Below are 21561 nucleotides of genomic sequence, written 5' to 3'. Positions count from 1 at the left end.
ATAGATGACCTAAGTGATCAATTGTTGTCTCCTAATTATCTCCTAATACTTTAAGCACTAAAATCCTTCTATGTAAATCATCTCCAGTGTGAAAGTGTCATCCAGCACATCTACACTAAAGTTAGTGAACTGCAAGTAATTTCCCCTAAAACAGAGAGTACTGCCATGTCATTCTGTTCAAGACAAGAAGTAGAGTTTAGAAATATTATTTGTTTCTGACCTTCATGCATTCATGAAGTGGTTCAGTATAACTGCGTTCACTGGAACATTGAATCGAAGCACAAACCCCTCTGAGCGCTATTGACGCCTTTATTGTACCTCAAAGAATCTATTCTTTGTTAACAATTCAGTTGAGTTAAGCTCAAGGGGTTTAAGTGTAGTTGGTGGGATATAGTGGTGGCTTGAAGCAAGGCCAAGGCCTCTCGTTTAGAGGAGGAACTGTGTAGAGACGTGGTTGCATTCAGTCACTGACGACATCATGTGATCTCACCAAAGTATTTTTCACATTCAAGACGACAACAACAACAAACAGTGATTATTTTGTCACGTACCATTGGTGTTTTGCCTCAACATTGCAACTACCAGTGATTCTATAGTTTATTACCTTGTTGCTTGGTTCTCTGTAATTGAGTATATAAACTCGAGTTGGGCTTAGAGAACATGATTGTCATAGTTGTGGGTGTAAAGTGTCTGCAGCTGAATGAGTGAGCATGTCCATCTAGAGGTTTGATGAATTTGTGCATGAGCGCCTTCCGTTGCCCTCTGAGTATGTGGGAACTGTCTTTGTGGCAGTTGGACTATTTAGAGTCCTTTTGTGAGTGTATCCATGCTGTAGTGAGGTGTCAGTGTCAGGGCCTTGGCAGCGCCTGTGGAAACATTTAACTGAAGCTCTTTTGAGCATCTAGACTTTAAAGGATGCAGTGCCTCAGTGTCATAGCAATAAGGTCTAGTCCCCAAGCATCAGCTGTAAGGTTTTACTGATTGCAAAAGATTTTTTTCTCTTTTCTTTCAGTTTTAGTAGGCATGTTGAAATTACGCTAAAAATGCTAAAAACTGTAATGCTCTCAGATCATCACAGAAGTGACTTATAGGAGCCACCACACAGAGCTCGGAGAAAGTATGACAACTCTCAGGAAGTTGCTTTTGACTCCTCAGAAAATTGTTTCTGAAATTGAATATGTTGTTTCCATGAACATCTGAGCTTATATACAACACAACATCAGACCATGTCCTTCCTTACACAGATTGTTTTGTTTCTTCTTGTTTGTGCAAGTTTATACTCAACCTAACATTTAATGCCTTTTTAAAGTATATAATATATACTTTCTTTTCTCTGTCCAACTTGCTTGTTGAGACAAACAACTCATTAACTGCGCTGTTTCAGAGACACTCCCCTAGTATGGTTTATAAGGAGAAGTGTGTGTGTTTGTGTATGTGAGGGGGGTGAATGGGGATGTGAGACTTCATTCGGGTAGGTCTGGCTCTGTTGAAGTAGAAATGTACAGGGGAGTGGGCTGCCAGAAAAAGGGCTCACCACAGAGAGGAATCAGCTAAGACAGCATTGTACGTCATGAAATGATCACTGGATCTGCATACCTGCAACATGTACAAACTGCAGATGGCTGAGCCTACCTTTCTTTCTATACTTCTCACTCTCCCTTCCTTCTTTTTCTTCCGTAAACTCCTTGAGAGCAACCCATATTTCGTAAGAATGCGGATTAGACCAGATCTTTCCATGTACACAGTTTGACAAGCCGCCGGTCCGCTTCCCCATACCTGCTGAGCCTTCCAGCCAATCAGATTGTCTGCTCATGGGCAAGTTTGAATACGAAAGATGCTGTGACATGTTTAGCATTCCCTCCATGGTGCCGCGGCCTGGGCTTTGCAGAGATTTGTGCTCTTGGCTGTAAGATTTGTGAAGTGGGGGTGATCAGAACAGTACTGGGCACAGTGGGCCGCGTTGAGCCATGAGACAAGTTGGAGTATCAGTGCCAAAACACACTTACTAACCCTCAAACCTGGAACAGAAGTGATGACACTGTACTCTGTAAACACAGGCAACACCTGAATAAATAAATGTACAATTTTACTCATTATATATTGGCATACTAAACATACAACCAAACACACATAGAATAATACTAGTGTGGTAGAGTTTGTGTGTGGTATACACACATGCATAAAAATGATAGAGAGAGAAAGCCCACTGAGTTGGCGGGCAGGAGCTTTGTCTGAGCAAGTCCAGGTTAGGATGAAGATGAATAATTCTGGTCACAGATAAGAGACAACTGACCACTGCATCGATTTCGTCATCCATCAACAGGCAACAACTCTTGCCTCATATGTCCCTCAGGTCTCACAGCTATTTTAATATCACATTTTGGTTTAATGGTGTTAGTGCACTGAAACAATTGAGGTTGGTCCAAATTATATTGGTGCAAAATGGGTAAAAAGAAAGGTTTTAGTAAGAAAAGAGCTAATTCAAGACTGGCAGGTCTACTTCAGCAGCAGAAATGAAAATAGGTCAACGGTTCATCCTAAGGAATCTCAATCAGACCCTGTGTGTGTGTGTGTGTGTGTGTGTGTGTGTGTGTGTGTGCGTGTGTTAGTGCCTCCTAACTCTAATCAGCCCTAACACCACTGTATCAAATTCACCCTGCAGTTGCTTTGAAAGATACAATGTGGCTCCTATTTAACATGCACTGAGTCAACTTCCCCTGTGGTGGCCTTTTGTTGAGTGTGTGTGTGTGTGTATCTGTCTATCTGTAACCATGTGAGCATCACGAAGAAAAAAAAGAGTGCTATTCTGTGACCGCATCAGTGCAATAAACAGGGCCCGTCAGTGAGGCCTGGTGGCTGGGCTCTGTGTGCCCCTGGCTGGGTTAGCATTAGCCTGAAGCCTGGAGAGAAAGGCTGGTCCTCTGTGTTTCTGTTTCTGGTCTGACACATACATAACGGCTGCCCCAAACTCATTCATCATCACTGACCTGTTCTGATCTCTCTCTCTCTCTCTCTCTCTCTCTCTCACACTCACACTCACACACACACACACACACACACACACACACACACACACACACACACACACACACACATGCGCACACAGAGTGAACAAGAGAATGAGGGAAAAGGTCTTGAAGGAGGAAAGAAAAGAAAGAGATGGATGGGAAGAGAGTGAGAGGAGTCAACGAGCAGCAGATGCTTGCCCCGTCCTAAGACCCCCAACATACACAAACACACAAACATGCGTGCACACACATAGTCCTACCCCCCTTCTGCAGTCTCAGCTGCTGTTTAAAAACAAGATTTAACCCCTTGACTATCTAGTTTCTATGTTGTCATGGTGATTATTTGCCTTCAGATTGTGTTGCACCCAATAGCACCTCCATATAAGGTTTAAAATTCAACAGAGGTCTTAGTTGAGTTTCAAAACATCAACAATGAGCAGGAAGAGTTTTTAAAATTTGGGAGGCGCTAGTGGGTGCTACAACAAAATCGGCCAGCCTTAAAATCAAGCCTGATCTGTCTTTCACATATAAACCAGTTACCTCATTGGTTTATTTTACAAAAAGATTAAGAAGATACACAATCATAGTGATGTTGAATTAATCTTGAGAAGTTGTTGGTTGATTTGGTATCCTACTGCATGTTCTTGACGTCATACCTTTCAACTTACCCTGTCTTACTGTTTTCTTCTGTTGTCTCTGTCAGGCTTTTGGGAACGCCAAGACAGCCCACAACAACAACTCCAGCCGCTTTGGTAAATTCATCCAGGTTAATTACCTGGACAGTGGAGTGGTCAGAGGGTGAGTAATTAATAGCAGGTGTGTGTGTGTATTTTTGTGTGTGTCTTTGCAACGAACCACTCTCACACAAAGTCAAGTCAAGCCACGTAGCCTTAATATGCAGTACAACACCATACAGGGACATTTAAATGATGTTTTTGTGTTGTATATCCTCTTCCTGTAGCTCGTCATCAGCTTCTTCTACCTCTCTATAGCCTAATATCTTCCTCTTTGCTCGTTTTTATGGCTGGTCATGCGGATCCTACTCTGTGCAGTGTGTATGTAGCCTGAAACTTTCAACCACTCGCATGTCCTTCCTTTTTCTCAGCAGTCACACTCTGGTTAGGAGCTGCATCAAAGTCTGGTCAGCTGTGTCACTTCCTCATTTCCTCACCAGGAGAGGGGAACAACTGCTCAATACTCTGTCAAAGAATCGAAAGCTGAGGGGCTGCAGAGAATATTCAGTACAATGTTCAGACTAAAGGCTAACAGGGTGATATTTCTAACGCTGGTGTGCATGCAAACATTTCCTACTAGAAATAACATTTGACTTGAAACATGTAAATGCCTGTGGCGACAGCTGCTCAGCTACACAGTAAGCAGGCATCCCCAACCTGATTATCCCCTAATGGCAGCAGGTTTCATCATGCTCTATTGAATTGCTTACCCTGAGAAGGGTCTGTAATCCAATCAGGAGAGTTGATTTTAGTTGGCTGATGCTGCTGTGCTACAAAGTGAACACACTTAGACGAGGAAATGCTGAAAACTACAAATGTAGTCAAACTAAAACACTTCACATAGTTTACCATCACTGTATGTGCTAGTGTAGCCTTCTGCTTCACATCAGTCAAGTGTTGGACTCAGAGTACCACCGCAGCTCTGCTCTGTAGACCTAACAAAGGCTGCCTGTCTATCTCTCCATCTCCTGTGGCAGCCATTCAGACTGTCAATAGAGGAGATTAACAAAGAGAAGGCTGCTGTTCTGCTCTGCTCTGCTTTCTGAGCAGACTGACAAACTGACAGACGGGATATTTTTACGCTCTCTCTCTCTCTCTCTCTCTGTGGGTCTCTGTCCAACTAATCCTTCCTCACTGGGATCTGAGCGAGATGGAGCAGAACGATGAAAAGGAACACATACTTTAGAGGAGGTGTAAAAAGTAGGTGGTGTGTCAGTGAAAGACGTCTGAGCACAAACATGTACTGTATGTATGTTTCAGTATTTATGTGTTGTGAGACTTCTCTTACGCCTCTGGTATATGCTGACAGATATACTGTATAGCCAATATGTTGGTCAGCTCCTCAGTACCTTTCTGAAAAGGGGCTCCTGTCAACATTCCTGCAGACGTGAACTGTTCTCCATTAAATCAGCTCTGTCCTGTCAAAAACATCTCATACATCTTTATATATATACATCTTGAACTTGCTTGGTAAAAATTCATCTTTAGCTTTTTAAAATTAAGGTTAAATAGTATTTGTGGGTGTGTCTGTGGCCATGACACCTACAACAAATCACACCAACATTTTTATAATATCCATTAAAGTGAATTTTTGTGCAGAAGTTGCAGTGCAGACTATTCTGAGAAAAAGAGAAAGGGAAAAGTGAACTCAAACTAGCGGATCTAGACAGCAGATGCATGAAATTGGTCTCAGGTAATCTGTCTATAGATATGGCTGCAGTTTTAGCAGATGGACACAACTGTGTTTCTCACAGCACAGCTCTATTCTTAGTGTGTCATGAGGACTGGCGTCAGTGTTGTTTTTGCCTGGCTATAGAAAAAACAACTTTGACTTATAAAATCTTATTTAGACAACTTTATGGCCTTGGCCTGGTGTAGTGGGTAAATACCACTACTTTTAGAATTGCATATCTCATGACTGCAGTGGTCTGAAAGCATACGTCTACCCCTGCAGTAGCCTGGCAGTCTCCTCTGTCCAGCTATATTATACAATAAAATAAAATACATTTTGTCTGGTTGTTGTCGCCTGTGTGTCGCTATGTGGGGTTTGTGATGTGCTACGATCCATCTGACCGTATCTGAACGCTTTGTTCATTCTTTGATTGTTCCGACCATCTGCCCTCACTTCCCCTCCTGCTGCTCCTGCTCCTCCCCTTATTTTTTTATTATCAGCCCACTTTCACATTTGACCTGAAAACACACACATGGACAGAGCTGAGTGGCCTTGAGTGTTAAGTGATTCATGCTCATTGTTTTTCTTCTTCCCCTTTTATTCTTTTCCTCTTCTACTCTCCCCTCCCCCTCTTTCTCTCTGTCTTTTAGGGCTGTGGTGGAGAAGTATCTCCTGGAGAAGTCTCGTCTGGTCTCCAGAGAGAACAATGAGAGGTGAGGAGGTACAGGAGGGGTCTTGACCCTTTACCCCCATTGACCTTAATGGGGCCCTCTGTACAAACATGGGAAGCCTCTGATGGTTGGATATGAAGTTCAGCTGAAGGCTTCAGTCTGAAGTCTTTGACTTTACATGTCCATCTGCCTAAACACTTACACACCCACATACATGTGCTCACACATTTAGGCACTGTAGATTGAGGTATTATGCACCTAAATGCTTGATTATGTACGTATGTTAATACTAGCATTAGCTGTGTGTCCATAGTGAACTGAATAAGGACATATACTGTACAGTGTGGACACTTGGTAGGACTTACACTTTAAATTTAGCAGTGATAGATCATATTAATATAGTTTAGTTTTGCCTAATTTTAATGTGACCTCCAGTGACTGGTTCATGTGAGTTAAGAATTAACTGTTGCTATACAAACAAATCGGAAAGAAATAATCACTTTCCTATCTCTCAGTTCTGAGAGAGACAGCCTCACTCACCATGTTGTCCGTCACTCTTCCTTCACATGATGCAAGCCTTTGTTACTCACTGTGACATTCACTACCAACTAGACTACTGCTCTGTTGCTACTTGTGTGACTAATATGCAAACAAATATTTGGGCTTTAATAATTGAGAAATCAAAAATTGAGTGTTAGGGGAGTGAGCAAATCCTCCACTGTCGTTTCATTTGCAGTAATATATATTACTGATGAATGAGTCAAAAGAAGAGTCTGAGAGATTTTATCACTCCCAGTTTAAACTATGAAACCAACAGAACAAAACCTGACTTTTTAATATGAATAGTTTACCTATAGACTGTAGATACAGCAAAGCTTTAGTCATGAAGTGGTAATGATTAAACTTATTGACACAGGAAGGCTTTTGTAACTACACAAGTCATGTTTAATTCTTTCCATTTTAGATTTGTACAGATAAAAATACACACAAGCACTCATGGGGGTAGTCTGTAAAACCACAATCTACCACTGAACAACTCAGCTGAAGCAGTTCATGCCTTGTATGAAAACATACTGTAGCTGTTTTGAGAGCATTACTTGTTCAGGTTTCCTGTCCGGGTTTTCCCACCTAGTTTTGGAAAATGTAGTCACCTTCCACTGACAAGCCTGCCTCCGTAACATTCAGGCTGTTGGCAGCCAGCATACAGTAGAGTACTGTTAATCACCCAGCCTACAGTTACTGTTGACAGAGCATCTTGCCTGTCTAGTCGGGAGTGACTCTACTGTATGATGTCATTGTTTCTTAGTGATAAGGTGTAAAGTGTGGAAACTCATTACTCCCTCGTGCTTTTATAACAAAGCTTTGCCGCCTATCTACCTACCTGCCCACTGATAGCACGAGTGGAAAACTGCTACCAACATCATTGAGCTCCAGACATTGTCTTCTTTCTATTAGCTTTTTTCAATATGTTGACTCACCAAAACTCCCCCTTATTTGTGACCATAAACATGAAGCTCATATCCACTGATAACCTGCTCACCAGATAATAAAACAAACAAATCATGGATGCACATAAGAATTAGTTCATCCTTTTGAAGGGCAGTTAAAAAAAAGTTCTTGCACTAATAACTTGGTGTGAGTATTGTTTGTGTGTAGTACAGGCTTTAAGAATGATGTGTGTTGTTTTTCCAGGAACTACCACGTATTTTATTACCTGTTGTTGGGAGCTTCAGAGGAGGAGAGGAAGGAGTTCAAGTTGCTGCCGCCTGAAGACTACTTCTACCTCAAGCAGGTACAGTACTGCTCCAGTACATGTCCCAACACATCCAGCAGTTTATAGTCTATCAATTTGATATAAAGGGCAGAAATCTTGACTCTTCACTTCATTCATTGGTATTCTACCCTTTTCAGTCTGATCAACCCGCTGAATAACCTTCCAATCATGTTAATGAACTGTAACCCGTTTTTGTGCGTGATTTGACCTTTTAAGGTAACACTGTAATTCACTGTGAGTGGACCCTGCATTCATGAAAACTGCTTCAAGCTTCTGAATAAGCTGCTGTATACACTGCACATGTGTCCTGCATGTTAATGAAGGAGTCTTTGTCCTCTCACTCGTTTTTATTCCCCTCTTTCCTCACCCTCCTTTTCAATCACCCCTGTTTTTCACCTGTTTGTGTGTCCATTTTGTGCTTATGCTTTCTTTTTCTCATCTTTATACATCTCTACTAACCGTCTGTCCTTCCTTGTAGCAAAACTTTAAGATAGAAGATGAGGAAGACCTGCGTCATGACTTCGAAAGGCTGCAGCAGGCAATGGAGATGGTTGGCTTCCTTCCCGCCACCAAGAAACAGTAAGTGAATCAGTGAACATGTTCAGTATTATATTGTGTGTAATGCAGGAAAGAGCTATGGTATTCGTCTAGACATGTTGAAGGGATTATGTTGAAAATCCATCCTAAAGCATTTTTCCAGGTTATTTTGGTCTGAGCATCGAGTCATATTACCAAAAATATCAATTACAACAAAGATACTTTTCAGAGCACCAACAGTACAACAATAACTGCACAAAATGGGCTAATGTAGCAGTTTATGCAGCTGCAGCCCCATACAATGCTACTCTTCAGTCAGAACATAAATAGATAACACTGAAGAACAGCATGTGTAGCATTGTTCCTCCATTTGTCATAAGACTGTATTGTTGCAGTTTATGCAATTTTTGTGACTGTGTTGCAGGATCTTTTCTGTGCTTTCGGCCATCTTGTATCTGGGCAACGTGACCTACAGGAGGAAGTCGACAGGCCGAGACGAGGGGTTGGATGTAGGACCGCCAGAGGTCCTGGCTACGCTCTCTGACCTGCTAAAGGTAACATATGTGTTTGTTTCTGTGTGACTCCATACTTATATGTGTATATTTGTGTATAGCTGTGTCTGGCAAGTTGTCTGTGACAGTCAGCATTAACCTGCGTGGGTTCCCTTCCAGGTTAAAGAGGAGCTGCTGGTTGAGGCGCTGACAAAGAGGAAAACGGTGACAGTCAACGACAAGCTCATCCTCCCCTACAGCCACTCTGAGGTAGGCACAAGTCATGAAGACCTGCGACCTGTCATTACTATAATGGTGTCCAACTGCACACTAATTGGTGGCCTTGTGTGTCTGCTTCTTTATTGATACCACACCTACAGTAGATCTTTTCCTCCTGTCAGTGTGTAACTTTTTATGCGATCATTTTTTTCCTGTTTATTGAAGTTTTCGTCACAATATGCATCATCCCCTCTTTCTCCTATCAGGCTATCACAGCCAGAGACTCCATGGCCAAATCTCTGTACAGCGCCTTGTTTGACTGGATTGTCCTACGCATCAATCACGCACTGCTTAACAAGAAAGATATGGAGGAATCTGTTCCAGTGAGAGACAAACACTCACACACAGCACAAAAACAGTGAAAAATAGATTTCCTTTGCTGACATACCTGAAGGAATTTTAATGAGACAGAAGAACATCATAAAATGCTACAAATATTGTTATTTTTGGCATGATGATTGTTATACATTCCCCTTCGTACTCCTTATTAGTGTTGGGTTGGTGTTCATGCTTTTGTTTTCCAGTGCTTGTCCATTGGTGTCCTGGACATTTTTGGCTTTGAGGACTTTGAGACGAACAGCTTTGAGCAGTTCTGCATCAACTATGCAAACGAGCAGCTGCAGTATTATTTCAACCATCACATCTTCAATCTGGAGCAGGTGAGTGGTCTTGTTTCATTTGCCTCTCCCCAAATCTTTTTACATGACACACTGACTAACACACCATCAAAAGATTTGCTCCCCTGTGATTCACTGTTACGACTCTCTTCTCTGCTCTGTGTTTATAATAATGACCACTTAAATGGTGACTCATCCAAACATTTCCTGATCTCTAAAGGGAGAAAAGGTTGCATGCCAGTTCATGCAAGTGTATCTTATCCTTCAGAGTTCTGGGTGTCGACAGGAATACGAATCAAAGTTAAATTATTATTTTATTGTTAAAATATTTGTTATTTAGTCAAATTTTACTTGGAAAACTACTGCATCCTTTTAGCATATGCAATAAAAAATATTTACATCTGTTCTGGATGTTTTTAAGTATTAGTCATTTTTTTGCATTTGACACCAATAGGTTAAATAATTCAGCTAAAAAGATCAACAGTGAAATTGCATGACTTGATTTCACCATGAGCTTATTCATTAAAATGTTCTGTTTTGCCTCATCCAGGAGGAGTACCAAGCAGAGGGAATCACCTGGCACAACATCGACTACACAGACAATGTGGGCTGCATCCACCTCATCAGCAAGAAACCCACTGGCCTGCTCTACCTGCTGGATGAGGAGAGCAAGTAAGAACAGCTACAGATGATGATAATATGTCTTATGGCTGCGAGTAGGAATGAAGTTTGTTTTGATATATATTTTCTTTTCCTCTCTTCTTTCTATTCATCCTTCTTTCCTCTTTCCTTCTCTCTGTGCCTGTACTCCAGCTTTCCCCGTGCCACAGATGAGACATTATTAGCCAAATTCAAGCAGCAGCACCAGGGGAACAAATACTTTGTCCCCACACCAGTTATGGAGCCTGCCTTCGTCATTCGACACTTTGCTGGGAAAGTCAAATATCAAATCAAGGTGAGGAGGACGGGCAGAGAAGACATCAAGTAACATAAGCAAAAGGGTTTGAATTATGCTTAGTTACACTTGAATATGGCCTGATGGTGCAGTTTTTAATGTTTTTGATATATTCAACCTTCCCAGGATTTCCGGGAGAAGAACACAGACCACATGCGTCCGGACATTGTGGCGTTGTTGCGGAGTAGTGACCGCGCATATGTGCGGCAGCTCATCGGCATGGACCCAGTGGCCATGTTCCGATGGGGCATTCTGCGCGCCACCATCAGAGGCATTGCTGCTTTTAACGAAGCTGGCCGCTCCTGGGCCGCCAAAACTTCAGGTACAATATCAGTCTAACGGTGTCAGTCCATCCCAGGTGAAATAATCTTTAAAGATTGAAGGTTCAAAGTCTTAGAATACGTTTTTGTAGTTGATATTCTGTAGTTGAGTTGTGCTAATGCTAAACAAAGACTATTATTCTTGTTTCTAATCTTTATCAGTCAGAATTATTGTAAAGGTAGTGTTGATGGAACACAAAAGTACGGTGGTTTCATTATAGGTAGATAGATTATAGTAGATTTACAAAAAAGTGTATACACTAGCTGCCTTCACTCCATTTGTGCAGCTTATACCACAACGTCAGATTACTGCAGTTTCTCTGCTCTGTAATTAGCCTCTCTTAGGTCAGCACATAAAGGAATATGGAGAAATGTGAGGCTTTAAGAGATTTTGACATTTTCCGTGCAATTCTCAATCCTCCAGACTATTTTGGTGCTCTCAGTTGTAGGCCATTGACGTAGGAGCCTTTTTATGTGGATTAACAAGATTAAATAAAGTTCAGCCAAAAACCAAAACAATAAAAACTGCTGCAGTCATGTGACTCTTATCAACCTTTATTTTACTTGAAAGCCTACTTTGAAAAATGCATTGTTTTACTTGTTAATAATGCGTATCAATTGTGTGTTTATGTGTTTTTGTTTTAGGTGTTGTCCGTCCAATCTCCAGAACTCCTTTAGGAGAGCTTCAGCGATCCAATGCCCCAGTTGACAGAATGTACAAGTAAGTAGTGTACATGGCTGAATATAAAACTATGAAACTTGTCTCACTTGGTTTTTGTTGTGTTTGGACTGGTTTTCTAACTGTCAGCTCTGTTTCCTCTGGAGGAATCTGTCTGCCATAGCACCTGTTGACGTGGAGGCAGACTTTCTCTCCTGTTTACTTTGTGGTCAATAACTCTGTTACTTTCCTTTCATGAAACACAGATTATACATAACACAGAGTATTTTAAATTGGATCGATAATATACAGCCCTCATGAAGCTGCAACCTTTCCTCCCCTTATAAATCTCACAGCAGCATATTTCCTTGTTTGATTCTCCTTGTTGAAGGTGAAGGAAATGTTTAAAATGGTTGGTGAACTGTGGACCTCCACATTTATCCTGTGGTGCTGGATGAGATGAGGAAGGACGATATCAGACACCTAAACTGTTCAGCTGAGTTACTATAACTTATCCAAACTGAATCCATAAACACTGACAAAAGCACACCTTTGGATGTCACCCTGACAGATGAATCCTCCTTCACCTCATCTCAGTCCCCCATATCCTCTCCACCTTTTGGTGACCCCGGTGTGTGCGGTTCTCTCCTCTCCCCTCCACAGAAGAGCTTCTATGCTCGATTTCTACTTTGATCACTCAGAGGAGCGCCCTCTAGAGGCCTTTGAAGACATCTTTGCTAGCTATGAGAGTAAGAAGTAAGTGAATTTGGTGGACAGGAGAAAGGAATGAAGATATGAGGCCAAGCAGGAAGGCAATGTGTTTTTTTGGGTAATAGATACCGGTTTGCTCCATTTTCTGAGTTTGCTTCCATCTAAAAAAAAAGTTATTTAATATAGTTAAATCCAAACCAATGTATCAAATGGGTTTTATCAAGGACGGTCCGGCTTGACAAATGTTTCACTGTCTGTGTCTTCAAATATGAAAGTAGCGGAGGAAGTTCAGTACACAGATATAACACGCTACAACAAAGTTGCCCTTTACCTTACATTCCCTCTCTTCCCTTACTGTAATCCCCATCTTTTTCTGTTGCTGTGATAATCTCTCTCCTTCCTCGCATTTATTTTTGTTGCTATAGAGCACAGGAAGGTGTTTGTACTGTCCTACTCTGATTAGTCACCCAGATTACTTACATCAACTGTGCAGCTTTGGAAGCACACATGTATTCATATACGTACAGACTCCAAGTCAAATAGACAAAAAGAATTGGGGGAGCTTTCTCAGAGTGGAAACGAACCTTGAAGAATATTTTTGGATTGTTGGGTCCTCTGAATCTTGACCTTATACCTCCTGCTTTCAGATCTAAAATTACTTGGTTGGGTTTTTTACAGACCAGTAACTGCGCTGAGTTGAACCTCACAGCACATTGTTGCCATTATTAAATCATCCAGCCCCTACCAGATCTGCAAACACTGAGGTATAACGGTCAGATTCACTGTGACTCATTTCACTGTATATGTTGCCCATTCCTTCACTGCCTGACCTCTGTTTTCATGGTCGGTCATGGTAAGTATAGAAAAATATTGCATGGACTAGCTCTGGGACACAGAACAGTTTCCATATTAACCTCACCAGACCCAGTGTCCAGTGTAACACCATTCCCAATTAAAGGACCATAAATCCAACAGCCTCACCAGTAACAACTTACAGTCACAACCAGTAACAACCCCAGCATGGAACCAGGCGGCCAACCACAGTGAACGTCAGCTCAGCTCTGCATGTTAACTACCACAGTGGCAGGGATATGGGTGTGGATACAACCCCTACGTGACCCAATCTCATGTGTGTGTGTGTGTGTGTGTGTGTGTGTGTGTGTGTGTGTGTGTGTCTCTTCTTAAAAGGGATATGACAGCATGGTTGGGTGGTCTAGTGTGTCTTGTGGTTTTCATGTACATAAACATGAACGTGGATGAGCAGAGCATGAACTTCCTCTTGATATTAGACTCCCAGCCATACTGCAGTGTGTGTGTTCTTGTCTTGGGTAAATACGGTGGTGTGTTTTCTTCTAAGGTGTCCTAACTGTGGAGTTTACACCCTGCTTTAAGTTTTTTTTTTTCCCCCTTTCCTTCCTCCTTTTGTCGGTTTTTCCCCTCCCTTCTCCGGCTCCCCGCACTCCCCCTGTCTTTCCCTCTCCACACTGGGTGTGTGTGTGTGTGTGTGTTTGTGTGTTTGGTGTGATTAGAGACATGCATGCAGAGATCATCAGCTCCATTAAGAACTTGCAGCTGGATGGTGAGGACCCTCGCAAGCTGCTACAGTCCTGGGGTCGCCTCCGCTTCCCTCGACACGTCCTCCAGTGAGTCTGCAGACAGACCTGGCATCAGCGCTTCTCCAGATCAGTCCAGTCTAGTTAGCTCAGGCAGAACATGCTCCTATTGAAGCTTTTTTTTCCCAAGAACAAAGTAGAATATCATCAACTCATTTTTACCAGCTCATAAACCAGTTTAACATAACCAGCCATAGATAGTTACAACTGTCACATTTATAGCCGCTTTTCTCAATGACTCAGTAACGTCTCATGTAGTAAAAACATCAAACACACTCCTGCTTCATCAGCAGGCATTACGTTATTAATTAGATCTGTTTGTTGATACTAGTTTTCTTGAAGGCTAAAGCTGAAATGCCTTGAATACCTTCGTTAACTGCTGCATGAACATCATCAGAAGACTGTGCTGGCATGTGAGGTCTTTTGGAGCATCTTGTGAAAATATGTCCCAGCGGCCTCGCAGCATGTTAGAATTTACAGCAAGTTCTGCAGTCAGAGAGAACCTGAGCATGAATTTAGGGCCCTATATGCAGTGGATAGCAAGATAGCAAGAGAGCATGTCTGTCTGTGTATGGCGAGTGCTCTGCTGGACTGATTGTTTAGAGTTACATCCCATCTCCTGCAGCAAACTCCCTCTCTGTCATCTTTACCCTCTCACTCATTCATGCCTTGTCTCTCCTTGTCATTCATCCCATCTTCCAGGTGCAACACTTTATTTCATCACTGACTGACATGACGCATGAAGAAGTTACCCGTCCGTACTAACCTGGCTTCACCCACTCCATCCACTACTTGTTCCATCCTCCTGCCTCAAGCCTTTAACACTTCAGTCCCTCTAACTCACCATGCATCTTTTTTCTCCCCTTTTCACAGGAAACACAAGAGCACCAAACAGAGGCAGGTCATCCCCAAGGTAAACCTCAGAGTAAAGACTTAAGACCCCAAGTTTAGGGGCAGATAAAGAGAATATTTACTGTTTAAGTCATATAAAACAACTTGGTTGATGTGATTTTATTAGTTTGCCGTTATTTCATTAAAATCATAATGATTGAGTGCCAGTAGGAAATTAATTTACTGTATTACTGCTGTGCAGAGTTTGCTGGATTCTCGGTCTCTGAAGTTCATTGTGAGCCTGACGTTGCACGATCGCACTACCAAGTCTCTGCTTCACCTGCACAAGAAGAAGAAGCCCCCCAGCATCAGTGCCCAGTTTCAGGTAACATCACCTACAACAGTTTACACATTACACACAGAAACAAGCCAAACACATCCTCCAGCAGCAATCCTCAACATTCAGCAAATCCCTATCCTCCTTTTCTTCAGACCTCTCTGACCAAACTCTTGGAGACGCTGAACAGAGCAGAGCCTTTCTTCATTCGTTGTATCCGCTCCAATGCTGAGAAGGTAAGAGTCTGTTATTGTTAGTCATTTGTAAATTTGTTCTTTAATATCTTCTGTTCAAATCCTGAAGTTTTCTTCCAGCTTAATGACATTATAAGTTATAAGAAATCTTGAGTGTAAATTGATGCAGTGTAATCCCCTCTGTTAAACAAACCTCTTTTCTCTATTGCATAATCAGAAATCAAAAAGATATGATTTTAAAATCTATATAAAATCTGAATATGACAATTGTCACAGATTATGCAGCCCTAAACAATGATATAATCTTCAGTTATGCTGATGACGACCACTGTTTAATTGGTAAATATCTAAATGATAAGAGTATAACTGTGCTTCTTGTGTCCTTGTTTATGAGCAGAAGGAGATGCATCTGGATGAGGCCTTGGTGGTTCAGCAGCTGCGATACACAGGAATGCTGGAAACTGTTCGCATCAGGAGGTCAGGCTACGGAGCCAAGTACACATTCCAGGTACTGTATAGTTACTCCTGTTTTTGGACAATCCATGTGATAATCACACACCAATATAATGTCACTATACAGGCACTGAAGAAAGAAATATTTTGATGTTGAATAAAAGCTGATGCAACAACACTACAAACAAACACAAGACAGTGTCAAAATCTAATTCAAGGCAACATCCTTAGTCACTCATAGCTGCTGCCTGCTTCGATAGATTTCAGATCTGGACATAAATATCTTTATGAAATCCAGAGCTCACTGTGCCATAATGATAAAAAGTGTTGATGGTGACATCACTGTATGTAAAATACATGCTGTTGTACTGCTGTAATATTAAGCATTAGGTTTTGACCATTCATCTCTGCCACGTAAGTCCTCTCTTGAACAGTCCATTCATTTCTCATTTTTGTTGTCTTGTCCTTGCAGGAGTTCATAGAGCAGTTCAGGGTTTTGCTGCCAAAGGACGCCACTGCCATTAAAGAGGACATCACAGCGCTGCTTGAGAAGAAGATGGGCCTGGACCCCACCACATACCAGATAGGCAAAACTAAGGTACAGCAATAAACTCTTGTCATTACTCCTGAGTTTTATTCTTTCAGTACACCTGAAAACCCCCCGCATTTGCTCCTGTACCCTTCTGTGCATGTAAATTCTGGTGTGTTCTGTCTGTTCAGGTGTTCTTGAAGGAGCTAGAACGACAACAGCTGCAGGACACGCTGCACAAGGATGTAATGCGTAAGATCATCTTCCTTCAGCGCTGGTTCAGAGCTCGCCTGCAGAGGAAAGAATTTCTGGACATGAGACAGGCAGCCATCTTGATTCAGGTAAACACAGACGCAACAATTATATTTGGGGCTGTCGTGTCAGTATATTCATTTCGTTTGTTCTATTCCCATTTTAATATTTAGGAGATAATTAAAGTTTAATACGAATATGTCCTATCCTGTCCTCCTGCTTAGCATTCATGGCGCAGGTACTGCAAGGAGGAGCAAAGGCGACGGGCAGCCACTCTGATCCAGGCTGTGTGGAGAGGGCACAGACAGAGATCAGAGAACCACCGCCAAAGACAGGGTATTACCAAGATACAAGCCTTGGTCAGAGGACACTCAGCACGCAGAAGGTAACAGCACAGGGATACTCAGAGAGTGTGTTACTGTAGACAATATATTATTAAAAGTCCAGTTCAGAACAAGTCAGCTGGACCACAGATGGACATGCAATGCTCTAAAAATGTTTGTGGGCTATCATATTCATGTTTTGTGTGTTACAGGTGCCAGTCCATGCGTGAGGAGAAACGAAGAAAGGAGGAGGAGGACAAAGAAGCTCGAAAGAGGGCAGAGGAAAGGAGGAGGAGGGAAGAAGAGGAGGAGGCAAGGAGAAGAGCAGAGGAGGAGGAAGAAAGGAGGAGGATGGAAGAAGAAGAGACAAGGAGACAGGCAGAAGAGGAGGAAGCAAGGAGGAGAGCAGAGGAAGAAGAGGCAGCCAGGAAAGCATATAAAAAGAGAGAGGAAGTGGAGAAAAGACTGGCAAGCGAGCCTCAAACAAGAGAAGATCCGGATATAGAGATGGTTACAGAGGAGATGCTGGATGACAACCTCCCTGTCCAGGAGACAGAGGAGGAGAGAGAGGTTAATACAAGCTCACATACAGAGGAGGAACAGGGCGAGGGTGAGGAATTGGATTTGGAGACCAATGGTACCCTGGCTGAGGCTGGACCCCAGCTGGATGAGAAAGAAGATGATGAGGATTTGGAGAACCAAACACTAGGACAGTCAGATCCAAAACCTGTTCTGCCCTCTGATGGGGTCACCTCTAATGCATTTACACCCACATCTCCACGTGAGGGGATGGATGAACAGGCTCCCAGCAACACTTCCACACCTTCCAATGCAGAACAAAAGAGAGTACGAGCTCCAGCTATTAATAGGCGCCTGTCATCCAGGAGCCAGGAGAAGAGAGAGCAGAGGAGACGAAGAGGGCTGGAACATAACCAGAGAGAGACCGAACGAGCCTCCTCCTCAGCAATAAGCAAGGATGAAACTTCCCCGCCGAAGAGCAAAAGCCAGGAGACCTCTAAGCTAAAAGAGCGAGCAGACAGCAAGGAGCTGGACCAGTACACCTTTGTGGCCTGGAAAATGAAGGAAGACAAAGGAGGGAAAAAGGAGGCAAAAACTTATCCTCCTCCTGCCGGTCCTGTTCGTCCGTCTACATTATCCCTGCAGCCCGCTGACCCTGTGCCTGAGAGAAACGGTGTAGAGGGCGCCGGAGTGGTAAACCTTCATCGCCGTCCTGGGGCGATTAAGGAGAAGCCGGAGAAGTGGAGAGGGAGGAGGAGTGATGGAGAATTTTCTGAGAGCACCAGCCCTCCTCCACCACACAACAGGGAGGAAAGGAAGAAAAAAATGCTGTACGTCTTCTGTTCAGTCATATTATCAGATCTACCCTCCTGTTTTGTCTCAAACAAATGGCAAATTTCTTTAAACATCTTTTTGAAATAATACTTTTTAATATGAGAAGTGACAGTAGATCTTCTCCAGCATAATGTTTATGTGTTTAGGAAACCCCCAGTTTTCTGTGCTAAAACTTTTCATAAATAGATTTTTATCTCATTTATATTTTTCTGTCTGTTCACCTGCAGGTGTGAAACAGCCTCCTCATCGATTGACAGTTTGTCTCCAGGTTCTGAAGGGGCTGGCGCTATTTCAGCCAGAGAGGTATTTTAAATGTTCATCTGTTGTAACGGGAAAAAATGCTTGTTTTAGAAGTTCAAATATAAACCTCTGACAGTTTACATTTTACGTAAAAATCTGTACTAACAAACAAATTCTGCTCCAGTTATTCTGCACATACTTCATCACTTTTAAATAGTTTTCTGTTCTGCAGATGATTTCCCCCTCAGAAAGCCATGGTGATGGCTCAAAGGGAAGCTCCATCAGAAGGAAACACCAAGATGGTTCATGTCACCAAGACTCTGCACACTCCATCCCATCCACACCAGACAGGTACTGGACTGCACTGGACTGGCCTATAGACGTGTGGTCTGGTGATGGGATGTAGCAGGGTTGCTATACGTTTGTTTGAAAAGGAAATTATTGAGACGGGTGAAGCACACGACAATGTGTCCAGTAGACGACTGTGTCTATAGTATCAGTAAAGATACATTCTGTAAATCATCCTCAGTTTCATCTCAACCCATTATAACGTCTGCTTGAGTCAGAGTATTCATGGGAAAACTCTTTGCCTTGTGTAATCAAACTATGCTCAGCTCCTTGTGTGGCGCTGCAGGTTTATAGCCAGAAATTCCTGATGACTAAATTTCCCCTGAATGGATTTATGTGCCAGAAACGTACACTTAAGGCTTAGTCCCTGGGCCAGAGTTTTATCAGATGGAGGCATCGGGTGAATTGCTTTGTTTTTTAATTTGTATTGTTGCTATGGTGACACTGCTGGAGCGGAGCTTGAATATGTGGCATTTTAAAAACAGACTCTTTCAGGATAATTCAGTTTTGATGTCCAATTTAAAAAAAAAAACAAAACAAAAAAAAAACATCTTAGTTATTTACTTAAATTATCAGTTTTCCCCATTTCCCCAAGAAACAATCCATGGAGTTACAGACATGAGTAAGAACACAAAACAGGTCAGAAACATACACACAAACTTGTGAGATATGACATTTTGAATCCACGCTGAAAGATCTCTTCCCTGTATCCAGCATGAACATCAGTCCACTTTTATGATTAATTTTAGAGTCACACAACAGTTTTGCTTAACAAGATTTGTGAATATTATATATACATTTATATTTATATATTCTGTGCCTTGCAGGTCAGGTGGTTTCTTCAGCAAGATTTTGAAAAAACGACCGCACAAGGAGGCCCAGACACCAGACAACGGAGAGACACTTGCTCAGATTCTCAATGAGAGGCCAACAGGAGGGGAAGGTAAATAATACAAACAGGGGGTTCAGCGTGTCCTTGTCAAGTTTCAGAAGAATTATAGGATTTACTGGAGCAGGGAGATTAACTTTATCCCTTAAATTTGATTGGGTTATTGGTGTATACTTTACCAAAAAAATGACCAACCTGATTATATTTCATTAACAATAAAAAAGACTTAGTGGTTATTTTGAGATTCAAATATTCAATATCATTTGATCAATAACATTTTATCGCCAAACACAAACTGCACTACAACTGCTGGACTGCTGCAGTCTACTTTCATCACACCTCATGAAATGTGAAATGGAAAGAAAACACAGGTGTATTATCACTATTATTCTCAGGCCATAACTAATCCTGCTGTGTGCTTTCTGAGAAAATACTGACCCGTGCAGGGTCACGCTCAGTGCTAACAGAGTGGCTTTACACTGGGTTTTGTTTCCCTCCGTGGTACTTATGAGCGCAGTGCATTCTGCTTTAGAGGTTTGAGTTCAGTTTGAAAAAAGGCGGTAGAAAAGTAGTCTACGTATCATTCGTTCACCTTTTCCTGCTGCAATAGATATTATTTTTGATGATGAGTATGAAAACACTCCCTTCCCTTTCAGCTCCAACATCTGGACTTCCATCTCGGCCTCTTTCCCAGCCACATGGGGACCGTGCTGGTAAAGGTTTAGGCCGCAACCCCACCATAAAGATCAGTCGTGCCACGCGGGTCTCTGAGCAGTGGAACGCCTCGCTGGATCGGGAAATCACCAACGCCAATGAGCTGCGGCACCTGGATGAGTTTCTGGGCAACCAGGTGAGTGAATGGTGACCAGATGTTTACTTACTTTAAGGAAATATTTGTATCTTATTTGCCCACAGAAATATTTTTTGTTTGTGTTCCCTCATAGGTCAATGATTTCCGCTCAAGGGGGAAGTCGCTGTCAGCCACAGAGGCCATCTTTGTAACAGCCACCATGCAGTTCAGAGAGAATATCAAAGCCATGTATTCTCTTGCAGTGAGTGTGTCTGCCGGCACATAACACACACACATAATGCATACTGATCAGAGTTCTTCCTCACCATCCTCTCCTCTTCCTCATTTTCTCTCCTCTGAACTTCACCAGAAACCCACCATTGGCTACAAAGGTCTGATGACAGGCTACCAGAACAAAGTTTTACACCTGGCGGGTGACAAGCAGAAAGGAGAAGTCCAACTTGTGGTCAACCTCTTCCAGTCTGTGCTGGATGGTTTCATCAGAGGAGAGATGAAGAAGGAGGAGGCTGAGCCTGCAAAGGTGAAACACTGAGATTCATAATCATTCAGTCTAATCACTCCAAAAAATGACAAAATAATGTACCCATGCTTATGCTCTCTGTGTGTTTTTCAGCCTGCTAAAGCTAGGAAGAAGAGGAGGAAAAAAGATAAAAGTGTAAGTATGCAAAGTTGAAACTTACCTCGTTTTTTTTCACCAAATGTTTTTTATCTATTTTAATTAGAATGATTTGTAATTTAATATAGATTGTGATTTCTAATTGAGTAACTGTCTGTCTTGTTAGATGGAGAGCCCCCTGGATCATGTTTTCGTCAACTATCAGGTCAACATTATGCAGTCATGTGACCAGTGTGGTTCTTACATCTGGGGCATGGAGAAGGCCTACATGTGCAGCTGTGAGTTAACACTCCAACAAAACTCCTTTTCTTCTTTCATGTTTCATTGATTTATTTTTTTTTGTGT

At 42.2% G+C, this 21561-nt stretch overlaps 1 protein-coding gene across 10 annotated transcripts in view; it reads left to right on the top strand.

Annotated features, from left to right (window-relative positions):
• Nucleotides 1–21561, top strand: part of LOC122877810 (unconventional myosin-IXb) — a 57789-nt gene that overhangs the window by 30104 nt on the left and 6124 nt on the right. For 6 of the 10 annotated variants that reach the window (XR_006378354.1, XM_044199901.1, XM_044199902.1 and 3 more), the window contains exons 5-34: nucleotides 3712–3806; nucleotides 6065–6127; nucleotides 7778–7877; nucleotides 8338–8438; nucleotides 8821–8950; nucleotides 9068–9157; nucleotides 9373–9489; nucleotides 9691–9825; nucleotides 10334–10455; nucleotides 10597–10738; nucleotides 10865–11060; nucleotides 11704–11779; nucleotides 12380–12472; nucleotides 13957–14070; nucleotides 14914–14953; nucleotides 15134–15256; nucleotides 15364–15444; nucleotides 15800–15910; nucleotides 16328–16453; nucleotides 16576–16725; nucleotides 16861–17021; nucleotides 17172–18308; nucleotides 18540–18615; nucleotides 18785–18903; nucleotides 19728–19843; nucleotides 20446–20639; nucleotides 20734–20841; nucleotides 20950–21120; nucleotides 21214–21255; nucleotides 21383–21494. Coding sequence is in view for 9 of the 10 variants with exons in the window: in XM_044199901.1 (XP_044055836.1) it covers nucleotides 3712–3806; nucleotides 6065–6127; nucleotides 7778–7877; nucleotides 8338–8438; nucleotides 8821–8950; nucleotides 9068–9157; nucleotides 9373–9489; nucleotides 9691–9825; nucleotides 10334–10455; nucleotides 10597–10738; nucleotides 10865–11060; nucleotides 11704–11779; nucleotides 12380–12472; nucleotides 13957–14070; nucleotides 14914–14953; nucleotides 15134–15256; nucleotides 15364–15444; nucleotides 15800–15910; nucleotides 16328–16453; nucleotides 16576–16725; nucleotides 16861–17021; nucleotides 17172–18308; nucleotides 18540–18615; nucleotides 18785–18903; nucleotides 19728–19843; nucleotides 20446–20639; nucleotides 20734–20841; nucleotides 20950–21120; nucleotides 21214–21255; nucleotides 21383–21494 (4441 nt within the window). In the remaining variant the exon portion in view is untranslated. The remainder of the gene's footprint in view (nucleotides 1–3711; nucleotides 3807–6064; nucleotides 6128–7777; nucleotides 7878–8337; nucleotides 8439–8820; nucleotides 8951–9067; nucleotides 9158–9372; nucleotides 9490–9690; nucleotides 9826–10333; nucleotides 10456–10596; nucleotides 10739–10864; nucleotides 11061–11703; nucleotides 11780–12379; nucleotides 12473–13956; nucleotides 14071–14913; nucleotides 14954–15133; nucleotides 15257–15363; nucleotides 15445–15799; nucleotides 15911–16327; nucleotides 16454–16575; nucleotides 16726–16860; nucleotides 17022–17171; nucleotides 18309–18539; nucleotides 18616–18784; nucleotides 18904–19727; nucleotides 19844–20445; nucleotides 20640–20733; nucleotides 20842–20949; nucleotides 21121–21213; nucleotides 21256–21382; nucleotides 21495–21561) is intronic. The other 4 variants (XM_044199908.1, XM_044199904.1, XM_044199903.1 and 1 more) reach the window with 3 other exon arrangements.

The sequence above is a fragment of the Siniperca chuatsi genome, linkage group LG6 (assembly GCF_020085105.1).
Source record: "Siniperca chuatsi isolate FFG_IHB_CAS linkage group LG6, ASM2008510v1, whole genome shotgun sequence".
Classification (NCBI taxonomy): domain Eukaryota; kingdom Metazoa; phylum Chordata; class Actinopteri; order Centrarchiformes; family Sinipercidae; genus Siniperca; species Siniperca chuatsi.
Note: the sequence above shows the minus strand (reverse complement) of the source record. Positions and strands in the feature narration are given on the sequence as shown.